Consider the following 15372-nt stretch of genomic DNA (forward strand, 5'->3'; position numbering starts at 1 on the left):
AAAAATAACCTTCCACAGTTCTTAGGTTTTCTATTTCTTTAAATAACAGCCAGTGTAATGTACACCAGCAGTATATTCACACCATGAGGAAATAGTTCACATGTGCTATTTCTGCACAGTGGTTGTGTCTGGAAAGGAGAACCTTCTAATTTGCAGAAGATGCACAAAGCTTCATCCCTGCTATGCTTTCAGTGAATAGCTCCACTAATCCATTGACTCAAATCTAGTGTTTCACCACTTTGTTGCACAGAATGTGTTGCTCTGAAATGTGCAAAGGGTATAAAGGTACCTGCATGACTTCGCTAGAACTTTACACTTCTGTTTCCTTCAGTAATGTATAACTTGGTTTCCTGCATTATAAATCCAACTTACCATGTCCGAGTATTAACTTCGTATCTGTAAAGGTCATCCACCAATCCATATTTATTGCCAGGCAATGCTTTGTATCCACCATGGACATAAATAGATTTTGTCAGCTCATCGTAGACACTGGTATGGCCATATCCACCTTGAACAATTGCTCCTTTCGTTTCTGGTACAAGCCAAGAATTAGACCCTTGAAGAGAGATTCAAAAAACACATAATTTAAAGGCTTATTACAGCTAAATCACAGTATCAGAAGTTTCAAGTATATAAAATAATTTCCAATATAATTCTAAATACAGCAATAACTATTGGGACTTGTTTTAAGAAGCAGTTTTATACCAATGTATCATAATATCTGCAATTAGATAATGTTGTCAGACTATTGTCTGCTATTCTTAATCAAACCACAAATACATCATTGTTACAGCTGCCAGGCAGCATCTCATCCTCTCCCACACTTGACTTCAGCACTCGCATTAAACAAACAGAAAAAAAAAAGCCCAAAGCTTTTTGAAAATATGAAATTAGGAGTTATGATTATGATTAATTCTCGCCAAAGATGGCTGATGAGAATTCAGTGCTCCGGCTCCTTCAGATTCATTAGGAACACCTGTGCTCAGTCATGGGGAATCTGGAGGAGCCTGGCAGAGACTGAAGTGCAGTGAGTCATGAGAAGCACATAACATAAGGTAGCTCCAAGTGTGCATGGATATGGGTGGATACTTTGGGAGTAACTGCAAAATTATTGAGCTAAAATCCATTCCCAACCACTGTTTCTTAGTTGTTTAACTGCAAATATACCCATTCAGCTGCAGAACACTCACAAAAGAATAATTTGATAGCAGCTCATTAAATTGGCATTTAAATCCACATTTTACATTGCATGATTAATAACTGCAAAGAGACACCAAATACAACCAGACACAATGGCTGAAGAAGAGAATACAACTGGAAAATATTTTACCTTAGCAAAAAAAGACAGCTCTTAAGTGAGTTCTTGCTGCCTGTAGCCCCAAAATGGTTTTTTCCCCCTCCATCTTTGCAGGTGATGATATAAACCACAAAAAGAGCAAGCCATGAGGCATTTCCTGCACAAGGGAGACTATACAGAGGAGCCTGCAATGACTGGGAGTCAGTGCTACAGATGTGAAACAGAAGTAATTCACTTCCAGCCTCTTGGAGATTGTCAGAACAGCAGAGTCTGGACAAGGACGCTTAAAATGGAGCAGTCTCCCAATTCTTAACCTCAACTGGCTGTCATTATAAAGTCACTTATCCACCAAGGCTAGCACCCAACCCCATACACCTTGCTTCCTCTGGAAGTTAAGTTAAATCCCATTCCAATTTTTATCTGATATTATGTAAGTATCATAGATTAACTCTTTTCTGCATATTCTCATGAAGAGACTCATGATTCTCCGTTATTACTTTTGCTATGGTACTTTCCTTAAATAGTTTCCAGGCACTGCCTCTGTAAGTTACTTTTTTTTTTTTTTTCCAGAAACAAGTGCTTATGGCTAGTTACAAAGTATAGATTCTTAGGAAGAATTTTGATTATCTTGGTGTGTACGGATGCTGGTATTTGTGTAATACACTATTTATAGCCGACAGCGAATATTTACAATATTTATGTGTAGTGTAATGTTAGCAATATTTTATTCCAATCCCCATGTTGGATATTATCAAGCTACGAAGAAGTGCAATTTGAACACAAATATCAAATTTGCACTGATAATACTGCATATTGCACACATATTACTTTGATAAGTAAAAGATTTACTTGATACAATTTCTGTAAGAGGGCTGGAGAGGAGTGCAGATACACCTTTATATTGCCAACAGTATCTTCATTTATTTATTTAATGATCAGTCCTAGAGATTGGCATATATGTTTTTCAAGGAAAAATAACTATTTCTCCACATAAATTGGCACAATGCTGTTGATAATATACATAATAGAATATTTTGCATTTCCATCTGACCGGTTTATGTAGCAATGGTGGTATTTGATGATCCTGAGGTCTTTTCCAACCTAAATGGATCTGTGGTTCTGGGTAGCATTTAGAACACTGTCACAGTACTTTACATGACTTGAGCAGAAATATGAAAACCTGTTCCTTCTTGAATTAAAAAAAAAAAAACCTGCTAGGAATAACTACCTAAATTCAAGAAAAGAGGTCCAGCAAAATCTTTCTGAAATAAAAGCCAAAAGCAGGGTTACAGTTGCTCCTTTTACTTCCCATTCTAAAATTCAGCTGAGTTGCCTGAATTTCAAATACTGAAATGTGTACATACAGTTTTTATATCATTCATGCTTTAGCATCTTGAATATTGCATCATTCAGAAAAAATACAATCCTGTTGATATTTAAATACATTACTATGCATATGATGTGACTTTTTGAAGCAGTTGATTGATAGAATCTTCACCTACCTATTTTTAAAAAATATTCAATTTTTATTGAAGTTGTTTATACAACCCTTCTCATACTCAGATCCCACTCTTTCTATAATTATATCATGAGAATATGGAAATTATATATTTAAGAATAAGAAGTACTTGATTGACCAAAGTAGTCATGTGAAACTGCATTCTCAACAGCTTAAAATGTCAAATGCAGAAAGAGCTTCATGAACAAACAAGCCATAAATAAGGAAATTAGAGTTTTTAATTTTTTTTTCCAGATTTAAATTTTAAGTATAGTACACGGTGAAAAGTAAGGAAGATACATTGGTCTGATCTGTCCTTATCATAATACAATCACCAGACAGATCAGGTAAAAAGAACAAAATGCCCATGAAGCACCTTGGTGTGCCGCCTTCATATTATCACAGTGACAAACCTGAAAATTTTACAAGCAACCAAGAAGCTTATGCTAACTTCAACAAAAAAGAGGAGGCATGTTACATCATTTCCTGTTACATTATTTCAAAGAAATATTTTTAATCAAAAGCAATCTGTAACGTATTTCTAAAGCCATTTTAAGAATCATTCAAAAATACAGTGATATGATGTTAATGCAAAGAAATCTCTGTCTTGTAAAAGAAATAGAATCAAATCACAGAAGACTTATTCAGAAGTTTCTTAATATATAAAGAGCCTTTCTAAACTCCAGCTAAAACAAAACACAATTATTACGTTCACCTTGAGACTCACACCGAGAATCTTAGAAGGTTTATGAGGTATTGCTAACCTAAAGGGAAATAAATTTCCCTGGGGAGTAGCCCAGAAAAGCTTTATGGTTCAAGTTGGTAAAATCATTCACATAATTCCCATATCAGGATTTACTGGCTCCTCAGAAGTCATAAGTCTGGGTGCAGCAAGAAAGGACAACAGGAAGCTCTTTCCTTCCTGCAGCAACCACACCTTTGGACTGGAAATAAATTCATGTGCCTTTGCATGGTGAAAATCTGCCTGCAAACCCTGTCCAATTATTCCAGAATTTATTTACTCTGATAGAAATTACTTTCCCCCTAATCTGACAATGCCAGAGACATTCTGAGATCAGGTACAGCTTTGATTGGCATGTTTTATTAACAAGAACTACATACCTATACGAAAAACTAGCAATTTCCACAATTTAAAACCTCTTCAGGTGTTTCTTAACCCAGAGCCCATGCAAATCATGGTCACAGCAACTAAAGAAGACTTTAGCACCAGAATTCCATGTACCACGTTCAAAGCTCATCAAGGAACTGGATCCTAGAGGTTTCAGAACATATGGGCCAAAGGATAAATTACCTCTATGTCTCTTTCTTTCAGTAGGCATGTCATAAATGTTTGAAAAATAGCCTTTATTAGGTCTAAAAGCCATTACTGATAACATGCAGAAACAATAACAAAGTACAATTTGAAATGTTAAAGCAATATGCTTTTCAAGCAAGCACAGAAAGAAAAAACTGGGTTCTTTTTTTTTCTTTCTATAACATCAGAAGCCCTTATATTTATGAAATTTTCTTTCCTATTCAGGTGAGTTCACATTAATACTTCTCACATCCTGTATCTTTTATGTTTGGATACTAAACTGCTAAAGTCCTCCCAAAATATAGTCATTCTTAATTCAAACCACCAGCTGGAATTTTATGGTTAAAAATGTGTTCCTACAGCTGCAAAACTAGATAAATGCCACAGCAAATACAGAATTCAGGAAAAATTACCACAAAATTCATATAAATTAGAGGGGAGAGAAAAGAGGGAGATGCAGTGAGGTGAAATGAAACATGACAATTCTCTGTGGCAGCAATGGTTCAGGTTCACCATGTTCTGCAAAGCACCCCAACAAAGAATCCTTCATCAGATGAGGAGACTCACTGAAGACAATGGGTTTCCACAGTATTAATACCCTGTACTGTCACAAGTTCCCTTTGTATCTGAAGCAAGTGAAGCACGTTTTCCCTAATAAACTAAATTTCTAAATTAATGGAATATTACAAAAAATACACTCTCAAAAGGAGACATTAAAACTCGAGTATAATTGACACATAACTGACAGAGAATTGCTTTCTTTTACTCCAAGCTTATTACTATGGTAGGGAAGGTCTGAGGTTTTTCTTCCATAATTTAACTACACTGTTTTATTAATCCTGCACAAATGTAGCTGTACCATTTAAAAAAAAAAATTAAAACAGGAAGAAGCTGTCCATTTCAACCATAAGGCCATCAATAAAATCAGCCAGGCAGAAAATTTTATACTACAAATCATGTTCCCTTCTTCCTAATTAAACTAACAACAATAATAGGTGAGAATAAAACTGGTACTTCTACTCCATATAAAATTAGTAGTATGTGAAGAAGCAAATAATTTGAAAAACAGACATTACAGTGAATGAGCATGTAGAAAGCTAGAACATTGTTTCCTTCAGAGAAAAAAAAATAACCTCTGATGGGTCAAAAAAAACCCAAAACCTTTCTGAAAGTAAGTTTTTTTACAAAAAAAGACCTTTAATGCTTAATAAATCTTAGAATACTGTTGTGAAACATCATTCTAAGACCAGAATTTTATAGTAGCTTTTATGCAGTTAAATTGGAATTTTTCAGTGTGAATAAAACACATTATGGTGCTCTTCCTCTTATTGCCATTCACTTTCATCCTTTTACAACACTGTTTGACATTGCTATCAAAGATAATGCCAGAGAGCATAAGAACCATCTGAGTTTTGAAGGGATTTCCCCAACCCATAAGTCTGTTTAAACAGTGTTTATATAAAAATGCATACACAAAAAAAACAAAACAAAAAAAAAGTTAAATGGAACAATTAAAAACAATTATTATCCTTTAGCATGTAGGTATTACTTCAAAGTTTTGTGTTATGCAGTTCACAGTGGGAAACCCAGACATATGGTGGGTTATTAACAGAAAATTAGGGTCCATTTTTAATTATTACTTCTAACAGCAACATGTATAACTTTAAGAGAGAACCTTATATATAATGATGAACTAAGTTATTACATTTAAAAACAATACAACAGAATGAAAATAATATACCAACATTAAAGAACCCTTAAAATAACTACATTTTTGTTGGTTTTGCTCTTAGACTGTGTGGTAAAAACAGCAAGTCTGTGTTACAAAAACTGTTTCATCACAATTACCACAGTGAGGTTTCAATTTTTACCCCCTTTAGGGTACCACAGCCAAGTACAAAAATGGAAAAAGTCATGGTACTCCAAACACACATGAAATGTTATTACTTGACAAGAAATCTTATGTACATAACTTGAAGGAAAAAGGATGAGGCTACGTTTATTTTGGAAAAGACACATTTTTCTTCCTGAAAAAAGAAAAATCACGTTTTTTCACTTAAAAAAAAAAGCGGCACTCTTTGTATCAGTATGTGATCAAAATTATTTAAAAGTGACTTACTGATGTAGTATTCTTGCACAATGCTTGTATAACCATATATGGAAGAATATCCAAAAATTACAATCATAACCACATCTCTGCTGTCCAGCTCTACTATGTGTGCTGAATGGCCTTCCACAGCATACTGCTGTCCATGGACAAGGACTGCAGGAATTCTGGTACTCCATGTTTGGCTGGGTATGTTGAAAACCCACAGTTCATCAGTGACATTCCCATAACTCATAATTTCAATTTTGCCTCCATACATGTAGATGTCTTCCTGTAAAAATGGGAAGGGAGAGAGCAAGCAAATAATGGATTACAGAAAGATAACATCTGAACTGCACACTCCTCTAGTGAGCAATATTTCATAACTGAGCAATCTGACTTAAATCTTCACATTTAGTCTTACATTAACCACTCAATATCAGACACTAATCCCAGACAATGATACTTAAACTAAACCAACAATGATAAGGAGTCTATTTCTCTGAAAAATAAACCTAGCCATGAAAATGACACCAGAATGAATATCAAAGAGATTATTTCAACCAGAAAACCTTTAATTACATGGCTCTTCTAATCCATACTGCAGCATTCCATTTTTAAAAAAAAAAAAAACTAAACAGAAAGGATATTATATTGTTTTCTTAAGGAACAGTTCACAGAATTAAAATATGATTTTCCATACCCTCAGTCTATGGGGATTTTGTTCAGCACATGCAAAAGAGAGAACATTCTCTCCTACTAGCAAAATAATTGAAGTTCTGAGAAAACCCAGTCACCAGAACCCAAAGGAGAGGGACAATGTATATATGGAGTCATAGAATGATCTAGGTTGGAAGGTGACTTAAAAATCATCTTCTTTCATCCCCATCACCATGGGCACAGACACCTTCCACTATCCCAGGTTTCTCCAAGCAATCTTCCATTATCCCAGGTTGTCCAACCTCACCTTGGACATTCCAGGGATGGGACAGCCACAGCTTCTCTGGACAATGTGTGCCAGGGCCCCACCACCCTCACACTGAAGAACTTACCAGTACCTAAACCAAACCTGCCCTCTGTCAGTTTGAAGCCATCTCCCCTTGTTCTGCCACTCCATGCCCTTGTAAAACATCACCCTCCAGCTCTCTTGTAGCCCCTTTAGGTACAGGAAGGTTCTATAAGGTGTCACCAGAGCCTTCTCTCCTCCAGACTGAACAATCCCAACTCTTCCAGCCTGTCCTCTGGAGAGGTGCTTCAGACATCTGATCACCTCGGTGGCCCCTCCTCAGCACTTACTCCAACAGTGCTTCTTATGCTGGGTGTCCCAGAGCTGGACACAAGGATCCATGAGAGCAGAGCAAAGAATCATCTACCTCAACCGGCTGGTCGTGCTGCTTTTGATGGATGTGGCTGGCTCCTCCTGAGCATATTTACTAAAATCAAGTCTCATAGGGGAGTACTTTGAGTTCTTTTTAAGGAATGCAAAACAGATATTCGAGCCATCACGAACCACACACCTCAAGCAGCAGAGCCATCTGTTCTGGTAAGTAATGAGTGATTTACCTAAATATTGACTGAAAGCAAATCCTACTGAATTTCACTTCATCTGGGTTTGCAAGCCAAAGTATGCAAAGTCACAGAACAAATTCCAGATTGTTGGCTTCACAGACTTGCTCAAGGACAGTTTATACTGGATAGAAAAAAATTCCTTCTGGTTCTGAGATTGATACTCTATCTCTGCTAGGACATAACCACCCCACACACTCTGCACTCCATTTGCATGCTGTACAGTTGGGAGTTATATTCTGCAATGTAGTGTCCTGGAGCTTACCCTAAACTCAGCCTTACTAGGTTTAAATAAAAAAAATAAAATAAAATAAAATAAAATAAAATAAAATAAAATAAAATAAAAGGAAGCTGCAGGTTTAGCACATTTGGCAAAGTTTGACTTGGTATGAAATACTCAGAAAAAGAGGCTGGAAGGTAAGGAAACTACCAAAGAAGTTTCTGCATCAAATCAATCAAAAGGATATTGCAGACACTGTTAAAGGGGTTGATGGATTTGTAAACATAGATATGTAAATTTCAGGTTGTTATCATCCCACATATCAAGAAAGATGAACTCTTGACTGTCATTGAATGGGCAGGCATTGCAAATACAAATGATCAGTAGAATGACAACTCTTTTCAGTCCAGCAAAACAAAGGCTTTAAAGGGTTATAATGCTGTCCCATACACCTGTGTTTGATCATAAGGAACAGAGTCCAGAACAGTAAGAAAAGACTCCTCATTATCCACTAAGATTAGTCAGCAAATGCCTGACCAAACTGTCTGATGCACTACAACAGAACACTTGAAATTTCTGCAAAATTTTCAACTGTTTTTTTCATTTGAGGCAGGTGAGCATTTCTTGATTTGGAATTTAAATCCTTCCTATGCAGGGATCCTCTGTGTTACTGTTGGTGTTTGAACAGAAGATTTTCACAGAAGGAATTTGTAGTAGGATTAGAGAGATATGTATCTGAACCCATTCTTTTTCTAGGAGAGAAAACATTTCAAAGAGCTTGGTAAAGACCCCCAAAAATGGAAAAAAGGATGTGCACTGATCAAAAGGAATGGCTTGAATAAATATTCTTCTTGAAAGGATCCTATACGGCTCATTCTTTACAATATCATACAGATCTCCAAAGTCAAATCAGCATCACTAAAATTGTGAATTTATTTTCAAATGCTGATAACTGACTATCGCATAAAGAGAGAGCTAATTAGGGAGCTGAAGGGGCTGTACAACAGTATTTGAAGAAACATATTTCTGATGCTGAGGAAAGATACTTTAAAAAAAAAAGTGACCTAAAGAGTTGTACGAACTTTGAAATTATTTCTCAGACAGCTGACAACAGCAGTATCCTCCTCACAGTTCTGGTTAAATGATTCAAATTTCAGATAAAAGAACACTTCTGTGAGGAGCAATCTTTTAGGTGACACAGCAGATCCTGTGTACAAGAATATTCACAGAGAAAAAGACAAGAAGGTCATGAGAGCTGCTTTATCAGCCACAAAACCAGATTTAACTAAGCTTTGCTAAGGGCTATTTCTAAGATTAAGAAACTCCTAGAGCTGGTGAAAAATGCTTTAAAAGTAAGTAGTGATTAGCTGAACATGGAGAAAAACAAGCTAGGAGACCAGTCAGTGGAAGAAATACAGAACTCAAATTAAAAAATGTTGCATGCATACTTATACAGGGCAAAACCCAACCTCCTAAGTACATGAAGACATTTATTTGGAAACCCTTAACAGAAATGGATTGTAGGAATGATATGAGTGCAAATGGTTCTATGCAGCAGAAAAATTGTGACAGAAAAGAAGGAATCCCTATATAGATTTTACACTATCTTTATAGATTACTTATATACTAAATATAAATCAAGGTGAGGCTTTCTGGAAGACACAACACATAAGATACAGAGTTTAAAGTATGCTAGTACACAAACACTGCTGACCTTTACCTGAATTAAGCACAGTAGATATTCATTTAAAAAACAGCAAACCAAGCAGGACTGCAAAGTATAATAATATTTTTTTTAAAAAGCAACAACAAGTATAAAACTAAGAGTCTTTGTGAAAGTAGTGTCAAAAAAGTGTGAAGAATCTGGCCCAAATTAAAGAACTTAAAAACTGCCCTGAGTCTAGAGGAGAGAGAAAGACAAGAAGCAGATTTTTCCATGAACAGAAAACAAAATAGGTAGATAAACACCAAGAAGATACAAGGCCCTCCAACACATTTGTATTTTAAAGTTCTGATACCAGACATGAATACCAACACCCTCAATTACAGTGTGAGATAGAGGAGTTGAACATTCACGCAATAAATTAACCTTGACTGTATTATATGTATTACATCATATGTGTAACATTCTCTAAGAAGCTACAGGAACCTTGAAAGACCTTGTGGTTTTAAAACCTAAATTACATATAACTATTACTTTATGTAAATTGAAGTTTAGAAAAGTACATTGCTTATTGAACTTGAGAGTTCCTGCTCGGTAGGGAATTCCAGAAAAATGAGAAATTTCTTCCTGTAAACAGAGCAGGTCGACAGCTCGCTCAATCATGACATTCCCACCTACAGATCACATCAGTTGGTTTCTTGGCAGATCTTCAGGTCCAAGCCAACAAAACAGCCAGTGCAGCTCCTGTTTGCTTCAATGGAACCAAACCTTTCCAATAAATGTTTCCATTTTCTCAAATTGCATTTTTCCCCTGAAAAAACTACTTCAGTGGAAAATTTTGATGAACCGTAATGATAAAAAAAGATGACAAAAAGTATATGATCTGTAAATATTTGAATGTGCATACTGGAGAGAAAGGATGACAGCAGAAGGCAGGAATGATAAGACCAAAGTCAGGTTTTGAACAAAATAGTTAAATCATATTTCTCAAAAGAAGAAAACAGTAATTTGATCTGGGATTTCTCTTATAGAGCAATGAATGACATGAACAGTTTTGACTGGACAAAATAAGACCAAGAGAATAACTTAAATATAGGAGAAAAAGTAAACTGTCACAATTTGAATGCTGGAAAAATCAATATAACTTACAGCCATAAAATTCCTCTTAATTTCTTCATAGTATTGATACCATCATCAGCTCTGGAGACCATGTTTGTTAAATAACCAAATAATTCAAATAAAATTAAATGCCTGATGGGAGAGGTGAAAAAGGAGGGAGCCAGACTCTTCCCAGGGTAATCCAGCAAATAAACCAGATGTGATGTGCACAATTTGATTACAAGAAATTCAATTTAAATATAAGAATAAACATTTCTCTTTTCTCATTGAGAATGGTCAACACTGAAAGAGATTGCTTGAAGATCCTTGATAGAGGAGCATTTTACAGTGAGGAAAAATGAAACCTTTTAAGGAGGATATTTTACAAGATTACCAAAAGACCAGGAGCACTCACTTGTCCCTGAAGTCCCAAACATTGGACCGTACACCAGAGCAGACCTTGTACACACCTCACACTGAATCCTGAACAAACAGCCAAAATCATTAGTTCCACTGACCTTGGACTTGTTCTCTTCTCTAGACCTTATCTCAGTGTTAATATTGATTTTGTATTTCATAAAAATGCAGTAATTCAGGACTTCCAAAACTTCTCATCTTTTTATTCCTAAGACTTCACAATTTTTCTTTTTCCTAAAGGAACAATACTCAGCTGCTCAGGCTGTACCTTGGAATGACAAACTCTTATGCAAATCCTGCCTGCATTCCAAAAGAATCTTATCTGGTAGATACCACTAAAAAAAAAAGTGTAAAAGAAAAATGCAACAAAGGGGTAATTTATAATCCATTTCTAATAAGTTGGAAGGAAGTTAATCACATTAAAATAACCATATAATTTTCATTGTGTATTTCTTAACTATATCATTGCTACACGGAAATGTTTCTCTCTCAGAAATGAGTTTTCTGCCTTAATTCTTATATAAATCTAAACTGTTCCTGAAGGATTGGCCAAGGAAAAGCTACTCACAAATCACATGAATGGTCATTCTTTTTTTTCTTGAAACAAGATCATCAATCTTTTTTTCTCCCCTAGACTGTATCCATGCCTTGGTATTAAAACTAACGTTATGTAAGATAACAGAACCCTAACATTTATTAGGATTTTTTTTACTCTGTACTTCTACCTGAAATTTCTAAAAGTCTAGTCAAATCAGTATGTCATTAAAGAAATTCTCAATTTCTTTTTTCCCAAGCAAAATACAAGTCTCACAAAACGTAATCTGGCAATAACTCATCCACCACAAGCTTGGTTTTTTTGCATTCTACACGTACCACCTGGTTTAAGAGTGTCTAATACCTTCTCTTCCTTTCCACAAACTGTTATCTTCTTTAATATTGTTAACAGATCAAGAACATTTTATGTGATATACCAAAATTAAAAATTAGTTACATTTCTACTTGATTCAGTAACTGTCCCTTTAGACCAGGTCTGACAGACTGGAAAGCAGTCTTCACTTTACTATTCCTCCAGAATCCTAATTTATTAATTCTTAGTTTGTTGTCGGATTATATCCTCTCTGAATAAGAATTGAATAAGTTACAGGAGAGAGGAACACTAACTTATGCTCCCAACAGGACCAAATTCAAGGTCAAGACAATACTGCACCATATTGTACGTCAGGTAGTCAACCTAACCAAGAGTGCTGTCACTATTTCGTCATTATTTGCAATTTTCCAGCAGTTGCTGGGTTTAGTTAAAGGTATTAATTAAGGTGACCTTACTTGGACTTCACTTTCAAACCAACTGGAATGTGACATTGAAACAAGGAATGAAAAATATGTCACTGCTACTTAAAGAACCAATCTCTTGACAAATTAGGGCCACTTCATAGAAGGGAAATCTGAACAGGCTTTTCTCAAGACTCCATGCAAAAAGGATAGGGCAGCTCATCTCACCTACTCCTCACACTTCTGAGATCTGCAAATCAGAATACGAGAGCAAGTTGTGCATAAGATGTAATTCAAAGTCACAGAACAATAAAACTACAGAAACTGCTGGTACAACCTACCAATAACTACTTAATAGAATAATTAGAAAATACTTTTATATTCTCACAGCTATTCAAATTATACTACAATAGCCCACAAAAAATAGGCATTAAAAGAATAACAATAAACCGACTGGTGAAAGATTTTTATCTTGTTCATAATAAAGCAGGAAAAGTTTTTACTCTTTTTTGCTTTGTTAACACTAGCTTTGATGAGACCAATAAAAATACCAGAAGATATACATAAACTCAACATCAAAACCAATTAATTTGTAAAAAGAATCAAAACAATTACCCTTTCTTAATAAAGTTTTAAAAGTGGAAGTCACATTCATAAAACTCAAATGAGTTAAATTAAATTTGACTACATATAAAATGGTCTGTGTACTTCATGGTTACTACTACATCAGCTTGTCTGCTTCATCTCTATTGTCTCAAAGGAAACAAACCTCAAAGCCCAGCCATGCTTCCACTGTCTTTGGACCAGCACCAACAGTTCAATTACAGAGCCAAATTCAACCAATTTTGGTGATACTACCAAAAACTAACTGAGTAAAGTCCCAGCAGTGACCACATATACACCTTGCAGGCAACTCCCTTTCTCCTTAATTCCAGGGATCTAGTATTTTGGAGTCTACTCTAACCCCCTACCTAGTCATGTTTTTCAAAGCCTTACGTACCTACTCTAAAAACCACATAAGTCATTTCCTCCAGTCTCTTTATAAGCCTATTTCTTAAATAAATTATTTCAAAGTACATTGATATTTTCACTTATCAAGTCACCAGAAACTCCATACAATTTCTGAGATGCAGTAGAACCACTTGCTAACAGCACCTTTCCATAACCAGCCTGAACACTATTTAATAGTTTAGGTGGTCTAAAAGCAAGAGCTCTTTTATGCGCTCTCCTCTAAAAATGCATTAAAAGTCTTGAGGATTTGTTATAACTATACATCAGTGGGAGTCCTCAGATCTTTTTTTTCTTCAGAATAAAGATGAACAGTACTTCAGCTTTTACCAAAAGAAGCTTTCTGAGGGAAATGGGCACAGTAACTTCCTTCATTCTCCACAGAGTCAATCACACAGCTCTAATTTACCTTGCACCACAATTGGACAATGCTGTCTCTGCACTCTCACTCCAGCCCAGCACTAGGCTCTGAAATCTCAGGAGCTCAAGTCAAAACCATAATCTAATTTCTTCTCTGTGGATATTTTTTTCCTATCAACCATAGAGGAAACATTACACAATTACTCGTACAGAGATGAAAACACAGCTCAAAGCTGCCATCTTTAGGTGATGATTATGTTCTATTACTCTTCACTCTAAATTATTTTTTCTTTTTTTTCAACAAACTGAAGATCTAAAAGGAAAAAGATCAGAACTTTATCCTAACAAGTTAATATAAGAACTTACTCCAGAAGGGTGTACTTTCTCCCCTTGAAATTTCTTTGACTGGTATGATCTGCTCCTTTTGGCCCATGTAACTTCTGGCATTTCACTGACATAATCACTACTACAAGCAGCATAGTGTATATATATATATATATATATACACATATACATATACATATATACTGTATATACATGTATACTGAAATTTACAAAAGATGCTTGATGATATTCCTCATGCCCTAAAGGAACTAAGGTGTTCTGGAACAAGGAAAACAGACAAGTCCAGAAAGTAAAGTTTGGAGGAAAAAAAATAGTCACTCCTTAAAGTAATAAAGATTATTAGTGGTGTCCCACAGACAAGTGCAACTGGGATTTGCTTGTTCAATATGATAAAAAACAAGCTGAGGATGAGTGGGAAAAGCAGCAATACTGTTTGACTATACTATGTTATTTAAAATAGCTGAGACAATGGTCAAACACAAATAATTGCAGAAGAATCTCCTAATACTGCATGTGCAATACAAGAAAAAATTAAAGAGTAAATAAATGCCCACATTCATAAGGATGAAAAGATGTCTATGAGAAAAAAACAATTTAAAGTCTAAGCATACAGGGAGGGAATTTTGAATTGCCTCGAATGAGATCCTGGGCAAGTAACTGACAGTTCTGTAAAAATACCAGTTCAAGTCAACAGCAGATTTTCAAAAAGTTAAAGTACCCTAAAGAACTAATAGGGAAAAAATAGACCTTTAATTCCCTATTACATCAATCTCTGAGGTAAGAACACACTAAAGACTGTGATTCCTCCTTTCTCAAAAGGAATATAACAGAATTAGAAGAGGTAAAGGCAATGAATGGTACAACACCATCCAAGGTATGAAATATCTTTCTTATAGAGGATTATTAAAAACACAAGGAATTTTCAGTATGAAAAAGAAATGGTAGAGGGTGTGAGGCCTTACAGAAAATCATGAGTATTATGAGGAAATAAATGGAGAAGAAATAGAGATTACCAAAGTTAAACCAGCTAGTACCAGTTTCTGAAAAGGTTTCACTTCTTAAAAAAAAATATTCTGGAATTCTTAGGCATAGGATGATTTCAATGTTAAAATAAATACATGGTCCAAAAATTTTCGAAAAATAAATAAACAACTGAGATTCAGAATTTTTCCACAAAAATACTATCCTATCTTAGGAAATCCCAGCTGCAAAGTAGGACAGTGCTCTGAG

At 35.3% G+C, this 15372-nt stretch overlaps 1 protein-coding gene across 1 annotated transcript in view; it reads right to left on the reverse strand.

Moving 5' to 3' along the window:
- ATRNL1 (attractin like 1) overlaps nucleotides 1–15372 on the reverse strand; it is a 431538-nt gene that overhangs the window by 360420 nt on the left and 55746 nt on the right. The window contains exons 8-9 of the mRNA XM_062496081.1: nucleotides 6230–6488; nucleotides 373–556 (exon numbers count right to left, since the gene is read on the reverse strand). Of these exons, the coding sequence (XP_062352065.1) occupies nucleotides 373–556; nucleotides 6230–6488 (443 nt within the window). The remainder of the gene's footprint in view (nucleotides 1–372; nucleotides 557–6229; nucleotides 6489–15372) is intronic.

Source organism: Cinclus cinclus, chromosome 7, assembly GCF_963662255.1.
Source record: "Cinclus cinclus chromosome 7, bCinCin1.1, whole genome shotgun sequence".
Lineage (NCBI taxonomy): Eukaryota > Metazoa > Chordata > Aves > Passeriformes > Cinclidae > Cinclus > Cinclus cinclus.